The sequence below is a fragment of the Aegilops tauschii genome, chromosome 3 (genome assembly GCF_002575655.3).
Source record: "Aegilops tauschii subsp. strangulata cultivar AL8/78 chromosome 3, Aet v6.0, whole genome shotgun sequence".
Lineage (NCBI taxonomy): Eukaryota > Viridiplantae > Streptophyta > Magnoliopsida > Poales > Poaceae > Aegilops > Aegilops tauschii.
This window is the reverse complement of record NC_053037.3, coordinates 30,697,262-30,712,280: the sequence shown is the minus strand read 5'-3', so window position 1 is coordinate 30,712,280 and position 15,019 is coordinate 30,697,262. Positions and strand designations below refer to the sequence as shown.

The 15,019-nt window shown below is 47.1% G+C and overlaps 2 protein-coding genes across 3 annotated transcripts; one reads left to right on the top strand and one right to left on the bottom strand.

Annotated features, from left to right (window-relative positions):
- Positions 1-7,116: 7,116 nt before the first annotated feature.
- LOC109774457 (rust resistance kinase Lr10) lies at positions 7,117-14,459 on the bottom strand. Of its 2 annotated transcripts, XM_073509944.1 has the most exons (5): positions 14,203-14,459; positions 9,524-9,741; positions 8,714-9,401; positions 8,478-8,620; positions 7,117-8,410 (listed from the first exon to the last, which is right to left on the bottom strand). In XM_073509944.1, exons 3-5 carry the CDS (start codon positions 8,983-8,985, stop codon positions 7,311-7,313), a joined length of 1,515 nt encoding a protein of 504 aa, XP_073366045.1. In that variant the 5' UTR covers positions 8,986-9,401; positions 9,524-9,741; positions 14,203-14,459; the 3' UTR covers positions 7,117-7,310. The 2 variants fall into 2 exon arrangements, with proteins under 2 accessions (XP_073366045.1, XP_020188770.1); XM_020333181.3 differs by lacking the exons at positions 9,524-9,741; positions 14,203-14,459 and having other exon boundaries at positions 8,714-9,517.
- Positions 9,749-13,955, top strand: LOC109774471 (rust resistance kinase Lr10). The gene is made up of 3 exons (XM_020333194.4): positions 9,749-11,579; positions 12,469-12,492; positions 12,651-13,955. The coding sequence occupies exons 1-3, from the start codon at positions 10,814-10,816 to the stop codon at positions 13,736-13,738; spliced, it is 1,878 nt and encodes a 625-aa protein (XP_020188783.1). The 5' UTR covers positions 9,749-10,813; the 3' UTR covers positions 13,739-13,955.
- Positions 14,460-15,019: the final 560 nt, after the last annotated feature.

Genomic DNA, 15,019 nt, shown 5'->3' with positions numbered 1-15,019 from the left:
AAGTAAACTATCTACAAATTAGTTTTCAATGTATTCAACTTAGCAACCATGGTAACCATCTATTAAACTACTGCACACAACTATTAGTAGGCTACTAGATGAATTCACTAATACACACGATGCAATTCATCTAGCATCAAAGTTGCTTCTGTTTAGCACTGAAGTTGCCTCATTTAGCATCAAAGTTGCTTTTGAAAAAAAAACCTTCAAAACATATTCATATGAGATCTAGTTTTGAAGCGTTCGTCATCAAGAACCCAGCAGTGAAAATGGATCATCATTCCGACACGCGGTTTGAAAGTTATGGCTTTTTGAAGTTTCTCGTACTGGAATTAATGCATGTTATGTCATCATTGCATTGACGTGTTTGGTCAAGACACGTGGAGAAAAATCAACGCACTGTTGTAGAGTAATCTTTCCATATATACAATGGGTGGGTGAGAATTTTTCCAAATCTGGGCGATGATTTATCCGGGCCACGAGCCAATGAACAGCTGTAGCGCATGCGCTCGGCTTCGTCAGAAAGCGCAGCTGCACTTTGAAGCATTTAGGCTGAAAGAAACCCAACAGTTCGGATGACTGAATCAACTAACTAATAGCCATACATTTTCCAGTTTTCAGTAGAGTAGCATTTATACCAGGTTAACACCTCACACACACACAAACACAGACACAAATACAAGCGTCCATGGCTGGCGGCGGCGCGGCAGCGGGTGCTGGCGATGCACGGAGACCGGCTGCCGACGTGGCCGTCCAACAGGCCGCGGCCCTCACGGACACCGACGAGCAGGCCTAGATTCCATGGACGTCGGACACATGAGTACGTCCTCGAGCCTGCAGGACCGGCGGCGAGCACGTCCACGGTAAATCAATATAACAATATTTGGCTCCAAAAGCCATAAAAGATTCAAAATAATATATTTAGGAGTTTTTATGGATTTTTGACCAAAGTGGAAAAACTGCAAAAACATAAGTAAAAGCCCAAACAAACAGGGCCTTAGAAGCCGTGTTAGACAACTTTTCACTCCACGGTAAACAACTTTCATAGTATCGTTGGAAACTAAACTATCTACAAATTAGTTTTCGATGTATTCAACTTAGCAACCATGGTAACCATCTATTAAACTACTGCACACAACTATTAGTAGGCTACTAGATGAATTCACTAATACACACGATGCAATTCATCTAGCATCAAAGTTTCTTCTGTTTAGCACTGAAGTTGCCTCATTTAGCATCAAAGTTGCTTTTGAAAAAAAACCTTCAAAACATATTCATATGAGATCTAGTTTTGAAGCGTTCATCATCAAGAACCCAGCAGTGAAAATGGATCATCATTCCGACACGCGGTTTGAAAGTTATGGCTTTTTGAAGTTTCTCGTACTGGAATTAATGCATGTTATGTCATCATTGCATTGACGTGTTTGGTCAAAACACGTGGAGAAAAATCAACGCACTGTTGTAGAGTAATCTTTCCATATATACAATGGGTGGGTGAGAATTTTTCCAAATCTGGGCGATGATTTATCCGGGCCACGAGCCAATGAACAGCTGTAGCGCATGCGCTCGGCTTCGTTAGAAAGCGCAGCTGCACTTTGAAGCATTTAGGCTGAAAGAAACCCAACAGTTCGGATGACTGAATCAACTAACTAATAGCCATACATTTTCCAGTTTTCAGTAGAGTAGCATTTATACCAGGTTAACACCTCACACACACACAAACACATACACAAATACAAGCGTCCATGGCTGGCGGCGGCGCGGCAGCGGGTGCTGGCGATGCACGGAGACCGGCTGCCGACGTGGCCGTCCAACAGGCCGCGGCCCTCACGGACACCGACGAGCAGGCCTAGATTCCATGGACGTCGGACACAGGAGTACGTCCTCGAGCCTGCAGGACCGGCGGCGAGCACGTCCACGGTAAATCAATATAACAATATTTGGCTCCAAAAGCCATAAAAGATTCAAAATAATCTATTTAGGAGTTTTTATGGCTTTTTGACCAAAGTGGAAAAACTGCAAAAGCATAAGTAAAAGCCCAAACAAACAGGGCCTTAGAAGCCGTGTTAGACAACTTTTCACTCCACGGTAAACAACTTTCATAGTATCGTTGGAAACTAAACTATCTACAAATTAGTTTTCGATGTATTCAACTTAGCAACCATGGTAACCATCTATTAAACTACTGCACACAACTATTAGTAGGCTACTAGATGAATTCACTAATACACACGATGCAATTCATCTAGCATCAAAGTTTCTTCTGTTTAGCACTGAAGTTGCCTCATTTAGCATCAAAGTTGCTTTTGAAAAAAAAAACCTTCAAAACATATTCATATGAGATCTAGTTTTGAAGCGTTCGTCATCAAGAACCCAGCAGTGAAAATGGATCATCATTCCGACACGCGGTTTGAAAGTTATGGCTTTTTGAAGTTTCTCGTACTGGAATTAATGCATGTTATGTCATCATTGCATTGACGTGTTTGGTCAAAACACGTGGAGAAAAATCAACGCACTGTTGTAGAGTAATCTTTCCATATATACAATGGTGGGTGAGAATTTTTCCAAATCTGGGCGATGATTTATCCGGGCCACGAGCCAATGAACAGCTGTAGCGCATGCGCTCGGCTTCGTCAGAAAGCGCAGCTGCACTTTGAAGCATTTAGGCTGAAAGAAACCCAACAGTTCGGATGACTGAATCAACTAACTAATAGCCATACATTTTCCAGTTTTCAGTAGAGTAGCATTTATACCAGGTTAACACCTCACACACACACAAACACAGACACAAATACAAGCGTCCTTGGCTGGCGGCGGCGCGGTAGCGGGTGCTGGCGATGCACGGAGACCGGCTGCCGACGTGGCCGTCCAACAGGCCGCGGCCCTCACGGACACCGACGAGCAGGCCTAGATTCCATGGACGTCGGACACAGGAGTATGTCCTCGAGCCTGCAGGACCGTCGGCGAGCACGTCCACGGTAAATCAATATAACAATATTTGGCTCCAAAAGCCATAAAAGATTCAAAATAATCTATTTAGGAGTTTTTATGGCTTTTTGACCAAAGTGGAAAAACTGCAAAAGCATAAATAAAAGCCCAAACAAACAGGGCCTTAGAAGCCGTGTTAGACAACTTTTCACTTCACGGTAAACAACTTTCATAGTATCGTTGGAAACTAAACTATCTACAAATTAGTTTTCGATGTATTCAACTTAGCAACCATGGTAACCATCTATTAAACTACTGCACACAACTATTAGTAGGCTACTAGATGAATTCACTAATACACACGATGCAATTCATCTAGCATCAAAGTTGCTTCTGTTTAGCACTGAAATTGCCTCATTTAGCATCAAAGTTGCTTTTGAAAAAAAAACCTTCAAAACATATTCATATGAGATCTAGTTTTGAAGCGTTCGTCATCAAGAACCCAGCAGTGAAAATGGATCATCATTCCGACACGCGTTTTGAAAGTTATGGCTTTTTGAAGTTTCTCGTACTGGAATTAATGCATGTTATGTCATCATTGCATTGACGTGTTTGGTCAAAACACGTGGAGAAAAATCAACGCACCGTTGTAGAGGAATCTTTCCATATATAGAATGGGTGGGTGAGAATTTTTCCAAATTTGGGCGATGATTTATCCGGGCCATGAGCCAATGAACAGCTGTAGCGCATGCGCTCGGCTTCGTCAGAAAGCGCAGCTGCACTTTGAAGCATTTAGGCTGAAAGAAACCCAACAGTTCGGATGACTGAATCAACTAACTAATAGCCATACATTTTCCAGTTTTCAGTAGAGTAGCATTTATACCAGGTTAACACCTCACACACACACAAACACAGACACAAATACAAGCGTCCATGGCTGGCGGCGGCGCGGCAGCGGGTGCTGGCGATGCACGGAGACCGGCTGCCGACGTGGCCGTCCAACAGGCCGCGGCCCTCGCGGACACCGACGAGCAGGCCTAGATTCCATGGACGTCGGACACAGGAGTACGTCCTCGAGCCTGCAGGACCGTCGGCGAGCACGTCCGCGAGCGCCGGCGGCTGGCAGCTGCGACAGAGGTAGACGGTGGCGCTGCGGCGCCCACGGCGGAGATGGACGACGATGCTAGTGTGGCCATAGAGGAGGTCGACGGAGTCGCTAGGTCGGCCATGGAGGAGGTGGACGACGGGGTAGGCCGGCCATGGCTGGCAGCGAGCCCTAATCCCGGTGGCGTGCCCAGATAAGTGGGTTCGATGTGGGTGCATTGACCGTGGATGTCCACGAACGCAAAATAAACATGCCTTTAAGTGGGCACCGTGGGTGGCCCGTGTCCACCTACAGCCTGAAATTAATCCAAAGTAAGTAGAATTGCGAATATACTAAGTTAGTACTACTATCTTTGTTTTGACTGATAATAACGATGGTCATATATATCGGCATCCGCTAAATTAATAATAAAGTAAAATAAAATCCATGGCTCATGTATGCTTAACCATGAACTACATCAAAGGCAGCATATGTAGTCATACATAATGACAATTGATTGAGGTTCTCAATTAAAACATGATGCTTCTACCATTTTTTTGTTCTTTTCAGGAAATGCTTCTAGTACCAAATTTTAGTGATAAGCTGGTAGGAGCTAGGATCCTGCCTGGTCTAGGGTGTAGGTTGTACGGGAAAGGGGAGGGTTGACGGAGATGCGATCGCGGCTGCCGGCAACAGGGCGCCGTGGCGCGATGAAGAAGAGGCGGCGGCGGCGCAAGAGGCGGCTAGGGTTAGGTCTCCCAGCACCCTTCGCGAAGCCGAGCAAATAATGATTGCTTCTTGCTTGATTAGATTGATACATCTCCTCTCCTTATATAGAGAGGTTTACTTGACTCCTAAGCAAACGATCCTAATAACGATAAGATAATTGGGCTAAGCCCCTAATAATGATAAGATAACTTGGGCCACAACTCACTGGGCTAAGCCCCTAATATGCCGGTCATAACACTTCTCCCCGCGTGCACAAACAGTTCGTCCTCGAGCTGTAAGGTGGGGAAGCACTTGCTGAACTCCTCGAGGTGATCAACCAGCGTCAAACACCTTCGCGACAGCTGGGGCGGCCAGGTCGGCGGCGACGGCGTCCTCCGGAATGTAGTCTGAAGCCTCCAGGTAGAAGAGTCGCGGGCAGACGTGGCCTGGCGTGTAGGGCTCGTCGCAGTTGAAGAACAACCCTTGGCGGCGCCGCTCGAGTAGCTCGGCCGAGGTGAGCCGGCGGAACGGGCGCGCCGCGGTCACGGTGAGGGGTGCCACGGAAGCCTGAGCAGGCCGAGCCTGCGCGGGAACATCCGGCCAGGGTAGCGACCCAGTGGCCCGGGACGGTGATTCCTGTTGGATGGCCACCGCGCGGCGCTCGAACGTGCGGGCGTAGTACATGGCCGTCTAGAGATCCTGGGGTCCACGAAGCTCCACGTCCACGCGGATGTGATCTAGAAGTCCACCGACGAAGAGGTCGGCCCGCTGCTGCGCCGTCACGCCCGACGCGTGGCATGCCAGGGCCTGGAAACGGTCAGCGAAGTCCTGAACCGTGGAGGTGAAGGAAAGGCGGCCTAGCTCTGCTAGGCGGCTCCTGCGGATCGGTGGCCCAAAACGAAGGAGGAAGAGCTCGCGGAAGCGCTCCCAAGGGGGCATGCTGCCCTCGTCCTGCTCGAGGGCGTAGTACCAAGTCTGTGCCGTGCCGCGGAGGTGGTAAGAGGCGAGCCAGGTACGCTCCGAGGCGAGGGTGCGCTGCCCGTGAAAGAACTGCTCGCTCTGGTTGAGCCAGTTGAGGGGATCCTCCGTGCCTTCATAAGTGGCGAAGTCCAGTTTGGCAAACCGCGGCGGTGTCGGAGTCGGAGCGCCGTGGCCGACTGGCTCGGAGGTGCTAAGCAGCGAGGATTGGGGCGCTCGGTCAGCATGGCCGCGGTTCGTAGAGTGCCCCACCGAGCCGGAGGGATCGCCGAACTGCAGAGTGGGTGTCGGCGGGTCTCCAGCCGACGTGTAGACGGGTGGCGGCGATGATCCGGTCAGCCAGGCCGGTATGGGGGGCGGTGACGGCAGGAAGCGCACTTCCTGGATCGGTACGCCTCCCTGCGTGGGTGACCCGGGCCCCGTGCTGGGCGGGGGCGGGGCCGGCAGCTGCTGCGGTACGGGCCCGGGTGGCGTGGGGGCGCAGCGAGGGCCAGGGCCGGCCACTATGGCCATTGAGGCGCGGCAGCGGGCGGCGGTGGGGCCGGCAACTGGGGTTGCGGCTGCCCGGACCCGGGAGGCGTCGGGGGCGCGGCGATCGCCGGAGCCGGCCACTGCAGCCAGTGGGGGGCGACGGCGGGCTGCGGCTGACCGGGCCAGTGGTGGTGTAGAGGCCCGATCGGCGCCGTGGTGGCCGTGTACCAGGGCAGGGCGGCTGGCCCGGTCGCGGCGGCCGGCTGCAAGGGCGGCGGCTGCCCGTAGGGCCCGGCCAGGTAGAGGCGTATGCCCTGGACGGCGGTGACGTGGTCGTTGAGGATCCCGGTCATCTCCGCCGGCGAGTAGATGGCGACGGGCGGCGCGGTGGAGGGCAACAGCGTCTGGCGGATGGAGGCGCCGACGGTGGAGTCCAGCGGCACGGTGGGGAGAGGCAGCGGCGCGGTGGAGAGAGGCAGCGGCGCGGTGGTGACGGGCAGCGGCGGGTTGGGTGGTGGTGCAGAAATGATCGGAACCGAGCTATCTGATACCAAATTGGTAGGAGTTAGGATCCTGCCTGGTCTAGGGCGTAGGTTGTACGGGAAAGGGGAGGGTTGACGGAGATGCGATCGCGGCTGCCGGCAACGGGGCGCCGTGGCGCGATGAAGAAGAGGCGGCGGCGGCGCAAGAGGCGGCTAGGGTTAGGTCTCCCGACTCCCTTCGGGAAGCCGAGCAAATAATGATTGCTTCTTGCTTGATTAGATTGATACATCTCCTCTCCTTATATAGAGAGGTTTACTTGACTCCTAAGCAAACGATCCTAATAAGAATAAGATAATTGGGCTAAGCCCCTAATAATGATAAGATAACTTGGGCCACAACTCACTGGGCTAAGCCCCTAATATGCCGGTCATAACATAAGCAGTCACGCTATCGATATTACCAGATTAATTCAGTAATGACTAGGCCAGATTTCTTTTTATTTAACAGGAGCACATTACAGGGGGCAAACTGGAGTTGCGAGCACAAAAGTTTGAGCACCAACAGAAAATCTCACACTAACAGTGGAAATAGAGACGGAGAGTACACGTGAGATGAAACCATTATCTCATCGCGCGCTTTACATCACACATACGAATTTTCACCCGTCCTCCTCGGAGATTTCAGTGAACTCGGATGGCAAATGATAAGAATCCTCTATATGGATGTGTCCTTCGTCACAGAAGAACGGCCGAGAAGGCATCTGCAAGCCATCAACGCCGCCTTCCAGCATCTCTATCACCTCCCCCATTGTTGGTCGATCTTGGGACCTCATCTGGATGCACCATAATCCAACAATGCACAACTTCTTCTCCAACTCGTGCATGTCGTCAGCGGGAGAAATCTCACGCACTTCTTGTTCAGCTAGTCTGTCATACACCCATGATGGGTAGTAAGACTGGCTTGAGTTTGCTGCATTTGGATCGGCATTCCTTCTTCCTCCAGCCATCTCCAGCAGCAGCATCCCAAAGCTGTAAACATCAGACTTGCTCGATATGAGGCCAAAGCTCCTAGATATCATCTCAGGAGCTATGTACCCAATTGTTCCCCGTAGGGCTCTCGATGGCACAAAACTCTTGTCCCTTGGGTACAGTTTGGCGAGTCCGAAATCAGCAACTTTTGGGACAAAATTGCTATTGAGCAAGATGTTGTGCGGCTTGATGTCAAAGTGTATAATCTGCATCTCACATCCCTGATGCAGGTAGTTGATCCCTCGAGCAATGCCCAAAGCAATCTCATTGAGCTTATCCCAGGAGAAGGTCTTCTGGCTTTCTGGTGAGAAGATGTACTTGTCGAGAGAACCAGCAGGCATGTACTCGTAAACCAGGGCCCTTCTCATTTCCTCTGAGCAGAACCCCACAAGATGGACCACATTGACATGGTGGATCCTGCCGATGGTGGAGACCTCATTGATGAAATCTTCTCCATTGCAGTTAGAGTTTCCCTCCAGCAATTTGACAGCCACATGGACATCGCCTGGGAGCACACCCTCATACACGGAGCCGTAGCCACCTTGGCCTAGCTTGTTTCTGAAATGGCTTGTGACTGCAACAATGTCTGTATAGGCATACCTCGATGGGCTGATCATTTGTTGCATCAGTAGGAACTTCTCAACAGCATCAATTGTGATCCTTGTTTTCCAGTACTTGTAGGTAAGGAAGATCAATACCACCAACGGTGCCAACACGAACCTGCATAGGGCTGCATAAAACAAAGTTCAATTAGGGATCATCCATAAATCATAATGGAGTACTTAATTCTCACGTACCAGCAAACAACTTGAAAAACGGCGAGGCCACCTGTATTATATACAAGCATATTCCAATGGGTAAGGGAACTTCAACAATTGCGCAACCCAAGAAAATTTCATCGACCATAAGAATGCTCAGAATCCAATCTTTAGGGGATGAGCTGCAGAAAAGAAGAAAAATGTAGGATGATCAGATCTTGTGCATGTGCAAAAAAGAAAATTAGAGTTTACAGGTATGAACAATCCAAACTCACGGCATTGAATCCATCAGGCATTCCTTGAAATTTCCATACCCACGACGTTTGGAAGGAAATCCAACACTGAACCCATACTTCATAAATTTTACAACATCTGCATAGCTCACATTCTCTAATGGCACAGTGCTCCGAGTCTCCTGGCCATCTAGTGGAGTCATGGCCAGAAAACCGCAACAAGGCTCGAGATTCTCCATACTGTCGGATCTTAGGCTAGTTAACACATAAACAAAAGAATGGCTGTTGCTCAGGCAAGCAACAGGCATGTACATACCATTGTCCTTTACTTCCTGAGAACAATTAACAAAGTTAGCCTGATAAGGTGTTGCGGGGGCTAATTCGACTACCTTGCTGTGAACCCATTGGCGTCGGATTATCCTTATGGGTTCAACAGGGCGCCAGTTCCGCTTCCAACGAGGTAGAGGGCAGTTGTTGTATAAATCCAAGTCGGCATCGATGACCCAGAAGGTATGAATGATGTAGTTGATGGCAGACACATAGTATGTTGCGTTGTCGATGCTAATTGTAGCCTTAGTATCACTGCAAACTAGCTCGTAAGATTGATAACCGCACCCAGGTGGATCACTTGCCTGTCGAAATGGGGACGACACATTTCCAAGAGGGCCGCACGAGAAAGAAGGACAATTAAGCTGATGATGTCGCCCTTCTGCCTGACCTGCAGCAAGAACTGCAAGCACAAACAAGACAGTTAAGGCCTTGAGAGCAGGGAGCATCACCATGGCAGGCTAGTTCACAGGAACACAGATGCACAGATGAATGGCTGAATAAACTCCAAAGGAGGGTAATTACATGTCAGCTAGTGCCCTTATGTGACTGATGGTGCTGACCAGAAGACTTAGCTACTTGCTGCCAGCCAAAGTTGGGTACAACCCGCCTAACTGATCTTGTACGTGATGGTGATATTCTTGACTCTGTACCTCTTGATTAACGGAAGAGTCAAAGTGTACTACTGTAGCTTCCTCTGGTCCAACCCTGTCTTAGTCATATTAAGATGACAATTCAAACTTCTGCACAGGGCAAGTTTCATCTAGTTAGATTTGTACAATTATGTCAAAGAAAAGAATAGTCTAAAGAAGCTCCACATGACTGTGATGTTGTTGACTATGAGACTAGCAGGTCACCACCAAGCCAAAGTAGAGTGGTTGCATAATCTTGCTAACGACCCCTCTTGATTAACAGGAGGCGAAGAGTCCAAGTGTACTACTTTAGAGTTATTTTACGGTCCAATTCTGTCCTAGTTACAGTAACATGGAATCAACGCCTTCAGACAGTGACAAATAACAGTGATCCAAAAATGACAGATAAATACTATTCATTTGAGTTATTTAGTATATCAGGTAGCAAGGCATGTTTCACAGAGAAAAATCTAAATCTGATCCATTTTACAACCCTACTCTACAAAGATAACTTCCTATAATTTCCTTAATATACTTAACACTAAGTGCAGATTATATTGCTCTTGATATTTCCCCTGGTTTCCGCTGTCTGCAGATAAGAACGAATAGGATACTAAAATAAGCTAATAACTGTAGCACTTTTTAACTAGTAACTGAAAGCGATGGCAGTGCTAACCACAGCATCTCCATATGTCTGATTGATTATTTCAATGATGATTGGACTACAACCAGAGACACTGTAATCAGTCCTCAATCAAGCAGCTATCCCAATGAGTCAACAAGCCTTATCATGATTCAAACTTTGCACATGGTGCTTTACCAGGTCAGAGTTCACGAGAGTTTATTATAGTAGAAGAATGCAAGTTCCATGTAACTGCACATGTATAATTTAACCCAAGAGGAGTAGGAATACAGGGTTGAAGAAAACTGAGGGCATCTGGCTGGTGAAATGGGAAGAATAGTCTAAACAGTGATAGCATCATTCATTTCCAGACACCACATAATTTTTTAAGCCACTCAACAAGGCAGAAGTTCCAGTAGTAGCTTGGAAGTCGCACTCAGACACACAGCTATCATGACAAGCACAGCATCAGTACCCATATAGGAGTTTAAAGCAAATAAGTGACAACTTCCTATACTCCCTGCCTTCTCTTCTTCCATCTTCATCCCTAATACATTTTTCATGGACTTCTCTAAATTTCTTGTCACGCTGCTGCTGGTATGTCTTCTCACCTATGAATCCTATGTCGAAGCAGCATCGGTGGACCAAGATTTCTTAAGAACTTGTCCATCTCACCGATGCAACAAACATGGACCCGAGATCCGGTTCCCCTTCCGGCTTTCGACCGACCCACCATCGTGTGGCGCCCAAGGCATGCAGTTATCGTGCTCCGGGGATGACACAATCCTGGATCACCATGTTCTTGGCTCCTGCAGAGTTACTGAGATCTATTACAGGCACCGTGTCATCAACGTCATCCCGCTTGCGGAACCATCGATGCAATGCCCAGTTCAGAAGCTCATCTCAACAAACTTAGCAACTGATGTGTACAAACAACCTCAATCATCACAAGTTACAACCCTGGTACGTTGTTCAAGAGGTTTCACACCAGTAGATCAATATAGTATAGTAGGCCCAGCCTCTTGTCTCAGTAACAACACTAGGCAATTCTGGTATTTGGCATCAGCTTCCGCATACATGTCTGACCTTCCACGGGACTGCATGGCCATTTCTAAAGGCATCTCGATACCCTTCACCTATGATAAGAGAGGGCCAAACTCAGATGACTTCGCTTTCAACAAAAGAGGAAATGCAGTCATCAACTTTGGTGAAACAACATTCACTTGGCACCTCAATAACATTACATATGTCTGCCAACAGTGTGAACATGAAGGTCGACACTGTGGATTCAGCTCACGAAGGCGTCAAGCATTTTGCCAGCACCATGGTATTCTTTCTTTCCCTAGTTGAAATCTCATATAGTGTCTTTTATTTTGGAGCAACATTCTAGATTTTCTGTTTCTCTGTCCACTAGTTTGTTGAACTCTTATATTCTGATGTGAACTATTTTTAATCTTCCAACAGGATTTCATCTATAGTTAAGTTATTTAACAAAAAATGTAATGTAGAGAAAAATTGTATCCATGAAAATCCCCAAAAAAACATTCGTCAAGAGGTTCAAGTGCCAAATTATATGGGCAAACTTATGACGATGGACTATTTTGTAAATTCAGACCAAAAAAGTAAAGAGATAAACCTTAATTGGCCATTTTTCAGATTGCTTTAGTTTTTTACAACTGAAGATGATCTATAACTTACCAAGAGAATGCATTAACCAATATAACACCCCTTGTCTGAGGTCCAATATACATGAAGCCAACCGGAAGCTACCACACATACAAATGTTCCCTACCACCAATGGTAGTTACCCTCACGTGAGTTTTGTACGTTGTATTAGTATCTGTCAAAACCAAGAGTATGTACGTGTAGTATGTAGTATATAAGAATTAGTATGTACTATTTTTAGTATATTGTTTTATACGTATAAATATGAAGGTATTTCAAAACATACAAAAGACTATGGACTCTCATGCAAAAATTTTCTATAGCTTGCTTTGAAATATCATAAATATAGTATACGGACATATGTACAAGCACGCGGTGGTAGGATGTTTTCTTCCCTATATAGTATATGTCCTTCCTAAGTCCACGGAGAACTCATGTAAGAATCAAGAATTAATTGTTCCAAAATTACTTTGTAGAAGTAATGAAGTAGCTCTTCAGTTTTTGTCTACATTAAATCATGGCAAAACTAATGATCTTCTTCCTACAAGCAGGTATACAGGTCATCCCAATTGCAGGTAATATTGCAACTCTCAATTCCTTTTCCCATTCTAAATGAAATTCTTATTGCTTACCATCTTAACTCTTTTGTGTTTTCTCAATGCGATAAGAGTTAGGAACACATGTCTTCTTATCTGAATGCAACTCACTAATTTCCTTTCTTTGTAATTAGCAGCATCATCTGTCGCTGCATTTGTAGTTCTTTCATTGATGGTGACCACCGCGATCTATCTCTCCTTGAAGTCAAGGTACAATGAAGAAATAAATATGAAAGTCGAAATGTTTCTCAAGGCATATGGCACATCAAAACCCACAAGGTACACTTTCCCTGAAGTTAAGAAGATAGCAAGACGGTTCAAGGATAAACTAGGCCAGGGTGGATTTGGAAGTGTATACAAAGGCGAGCTACAAAATGGAGTGCCTGTGGCAGTCAAGATGCTAGAGAGCTCTAAAGGAGAGGGAGAGGAATTCATCAATGAAGTTGCAACCATTGGACTAATACACCATGCAAATATTGTCCGCCTCATGGGCTTTTGCTCTGAAGGAACAAGACGGGCGCTGATTTATGAATACATGCCTAACAAGTCACTGGAAAAATACATATTCTCACATGTTTCTAACATTTCTCGACAACTACTAGCACCCACCAAAATGGTAGATATTGCTTTAGGTGTTGCCCGAGGAATGGAATACCTACATCAAGGCTGCAACCAACGCATTCTCCACTTTGATATCAAGCCACACAACATTTTGCTAGACTACAACTTCAATCCTAAGATTTCAGACTTTGGCCTTGCAAAACTGTGTGCAAGGGACCAAAGCATCGTTACCTTGACTGCAGCAAGAGGCACGATGGGATACATCGCACCGGAGCTATACTCTCGGAACTTTGGAGGGGTATCGTACAAGTCAGATGTGTACAGTTTTGGCATGCTGGTATTGGAAATGGTGAGCGGGCGGAGGAATTCAGACCCAAGTGTTGAGAACCAGCATGAGGTATACCTCCCAGAGTGGATTTACGAGAAAGTAATCACTGAGCAGGAATTGGTCGTTTCTTTGGAAATGACAGCAGAAGACAAAGAAAAGATGAGGCAGCTGACTATCGTGGCACTGTGGTGTATCCAATGGAACCCGAAGAATCGGCCATCAACGACAAAGGTGGTAAACATGTTAACAGGGAGGTTGCAGAATTTGCAGATCCCCCCTAAGCCCTATGTGTCGTCTGAAAATCGTCCTATGCCACAAAACACGACGAACACATAAACAACGTTTGAGGTAACTTAACTCGCATTTGAGGGAACTCAACTTGCATCTGCGTTGTAGACTGTAATGCCTTGCAGTAGTATTAGTAACACTGAACTACATGGGATTCTGCAGTAGTATTAATACTGTATCTGTATCTTATCATATTGTAATGCTATTAATCAGAAACATATGAGAGTGGATTTTGCAACAGTTGAATAATGCGAACTAGTCGAATTATATTTTCCTGTCATTCCTGTGATTTTATTCCCTTTCCCCCCATAAACTGTGGCCATTTCCTTCTCAGAATCACAAGATGAGCGTGTAATGTAAGCTCTTTCTAATACAGTGATGAGCAGATCGCCTGCTTATTCTAGAAGAAATAGGGATCCTGTAAGCGGGCAACAAATCATACCACTGCCACCAGTTGATACTAGAAAATCAGCATTCCTGTCCTAAGAACAAAAGGAGAGCAAGGGGATTACCATGGCAGACAGCTTCCACCGGACTCCCTCGCCAGAGCAGAGGATCGTGGGCGTTACGGTGAGACGCGAGGGAGGAGGGTACTAGGGAGACGAGGAGCTCGCCTAGCCGACGCCGAATTCAAGCGGTAGCTGCGCAGGTGCGACGGCCATCAGCAGGCATGGCTGATGACCGCACGGGAGCACGACGGGGGGTTCGCTCGCCGGCCGCCGGCAGCCGGCCGCCGCCTAGGGTACCGTATTTCCCCCTTGGAGAGGGGATAAGCAAGAGTTGGGCTTTTTGGGTGAATGAACATACATAAAAGGGCCGGCCCATTAAACCACTAGCGATACACTCCCTTGCCAGTAAGAAAAGGCGAAATCACTAAGAAGTACTCGTTGCAAAGAACATTCCATTTTCCTAGGTCGCGACAAGTGGCGCACATGCAGCGTGCCACTTGTCGCAACCTGAGAGTTTTCCCTTTTTTCGTAGATTCGTTTATTCAAAACGTTTTATCTTTTAAACCGTGCGTCCAAATCTCAAACCGTTTTCACCATTGGATTCCTCGCGTCGAGATCTTCAAAACTAGATCCCATATTGATAGGTTTTGACGAACTTTTTTTAAAAAAAAAACTGGCCAAAAAAACCGGGCGAAAAACCGAAACCGGGAGCACGGTTTTTTCCCCTTTCCGAAAGAGGCACGCCCGTGTCTCTCGCGATCACACCCATGCCTCTCGTGGAAGCAAAACCGTGACTCTCGTGGAAGGAAAAAAACAAAAAACACGTTTTTTTTTGTTTCCGAGAGGCACGGCCTTGACTCTCACGAAAGCACAACCGTGC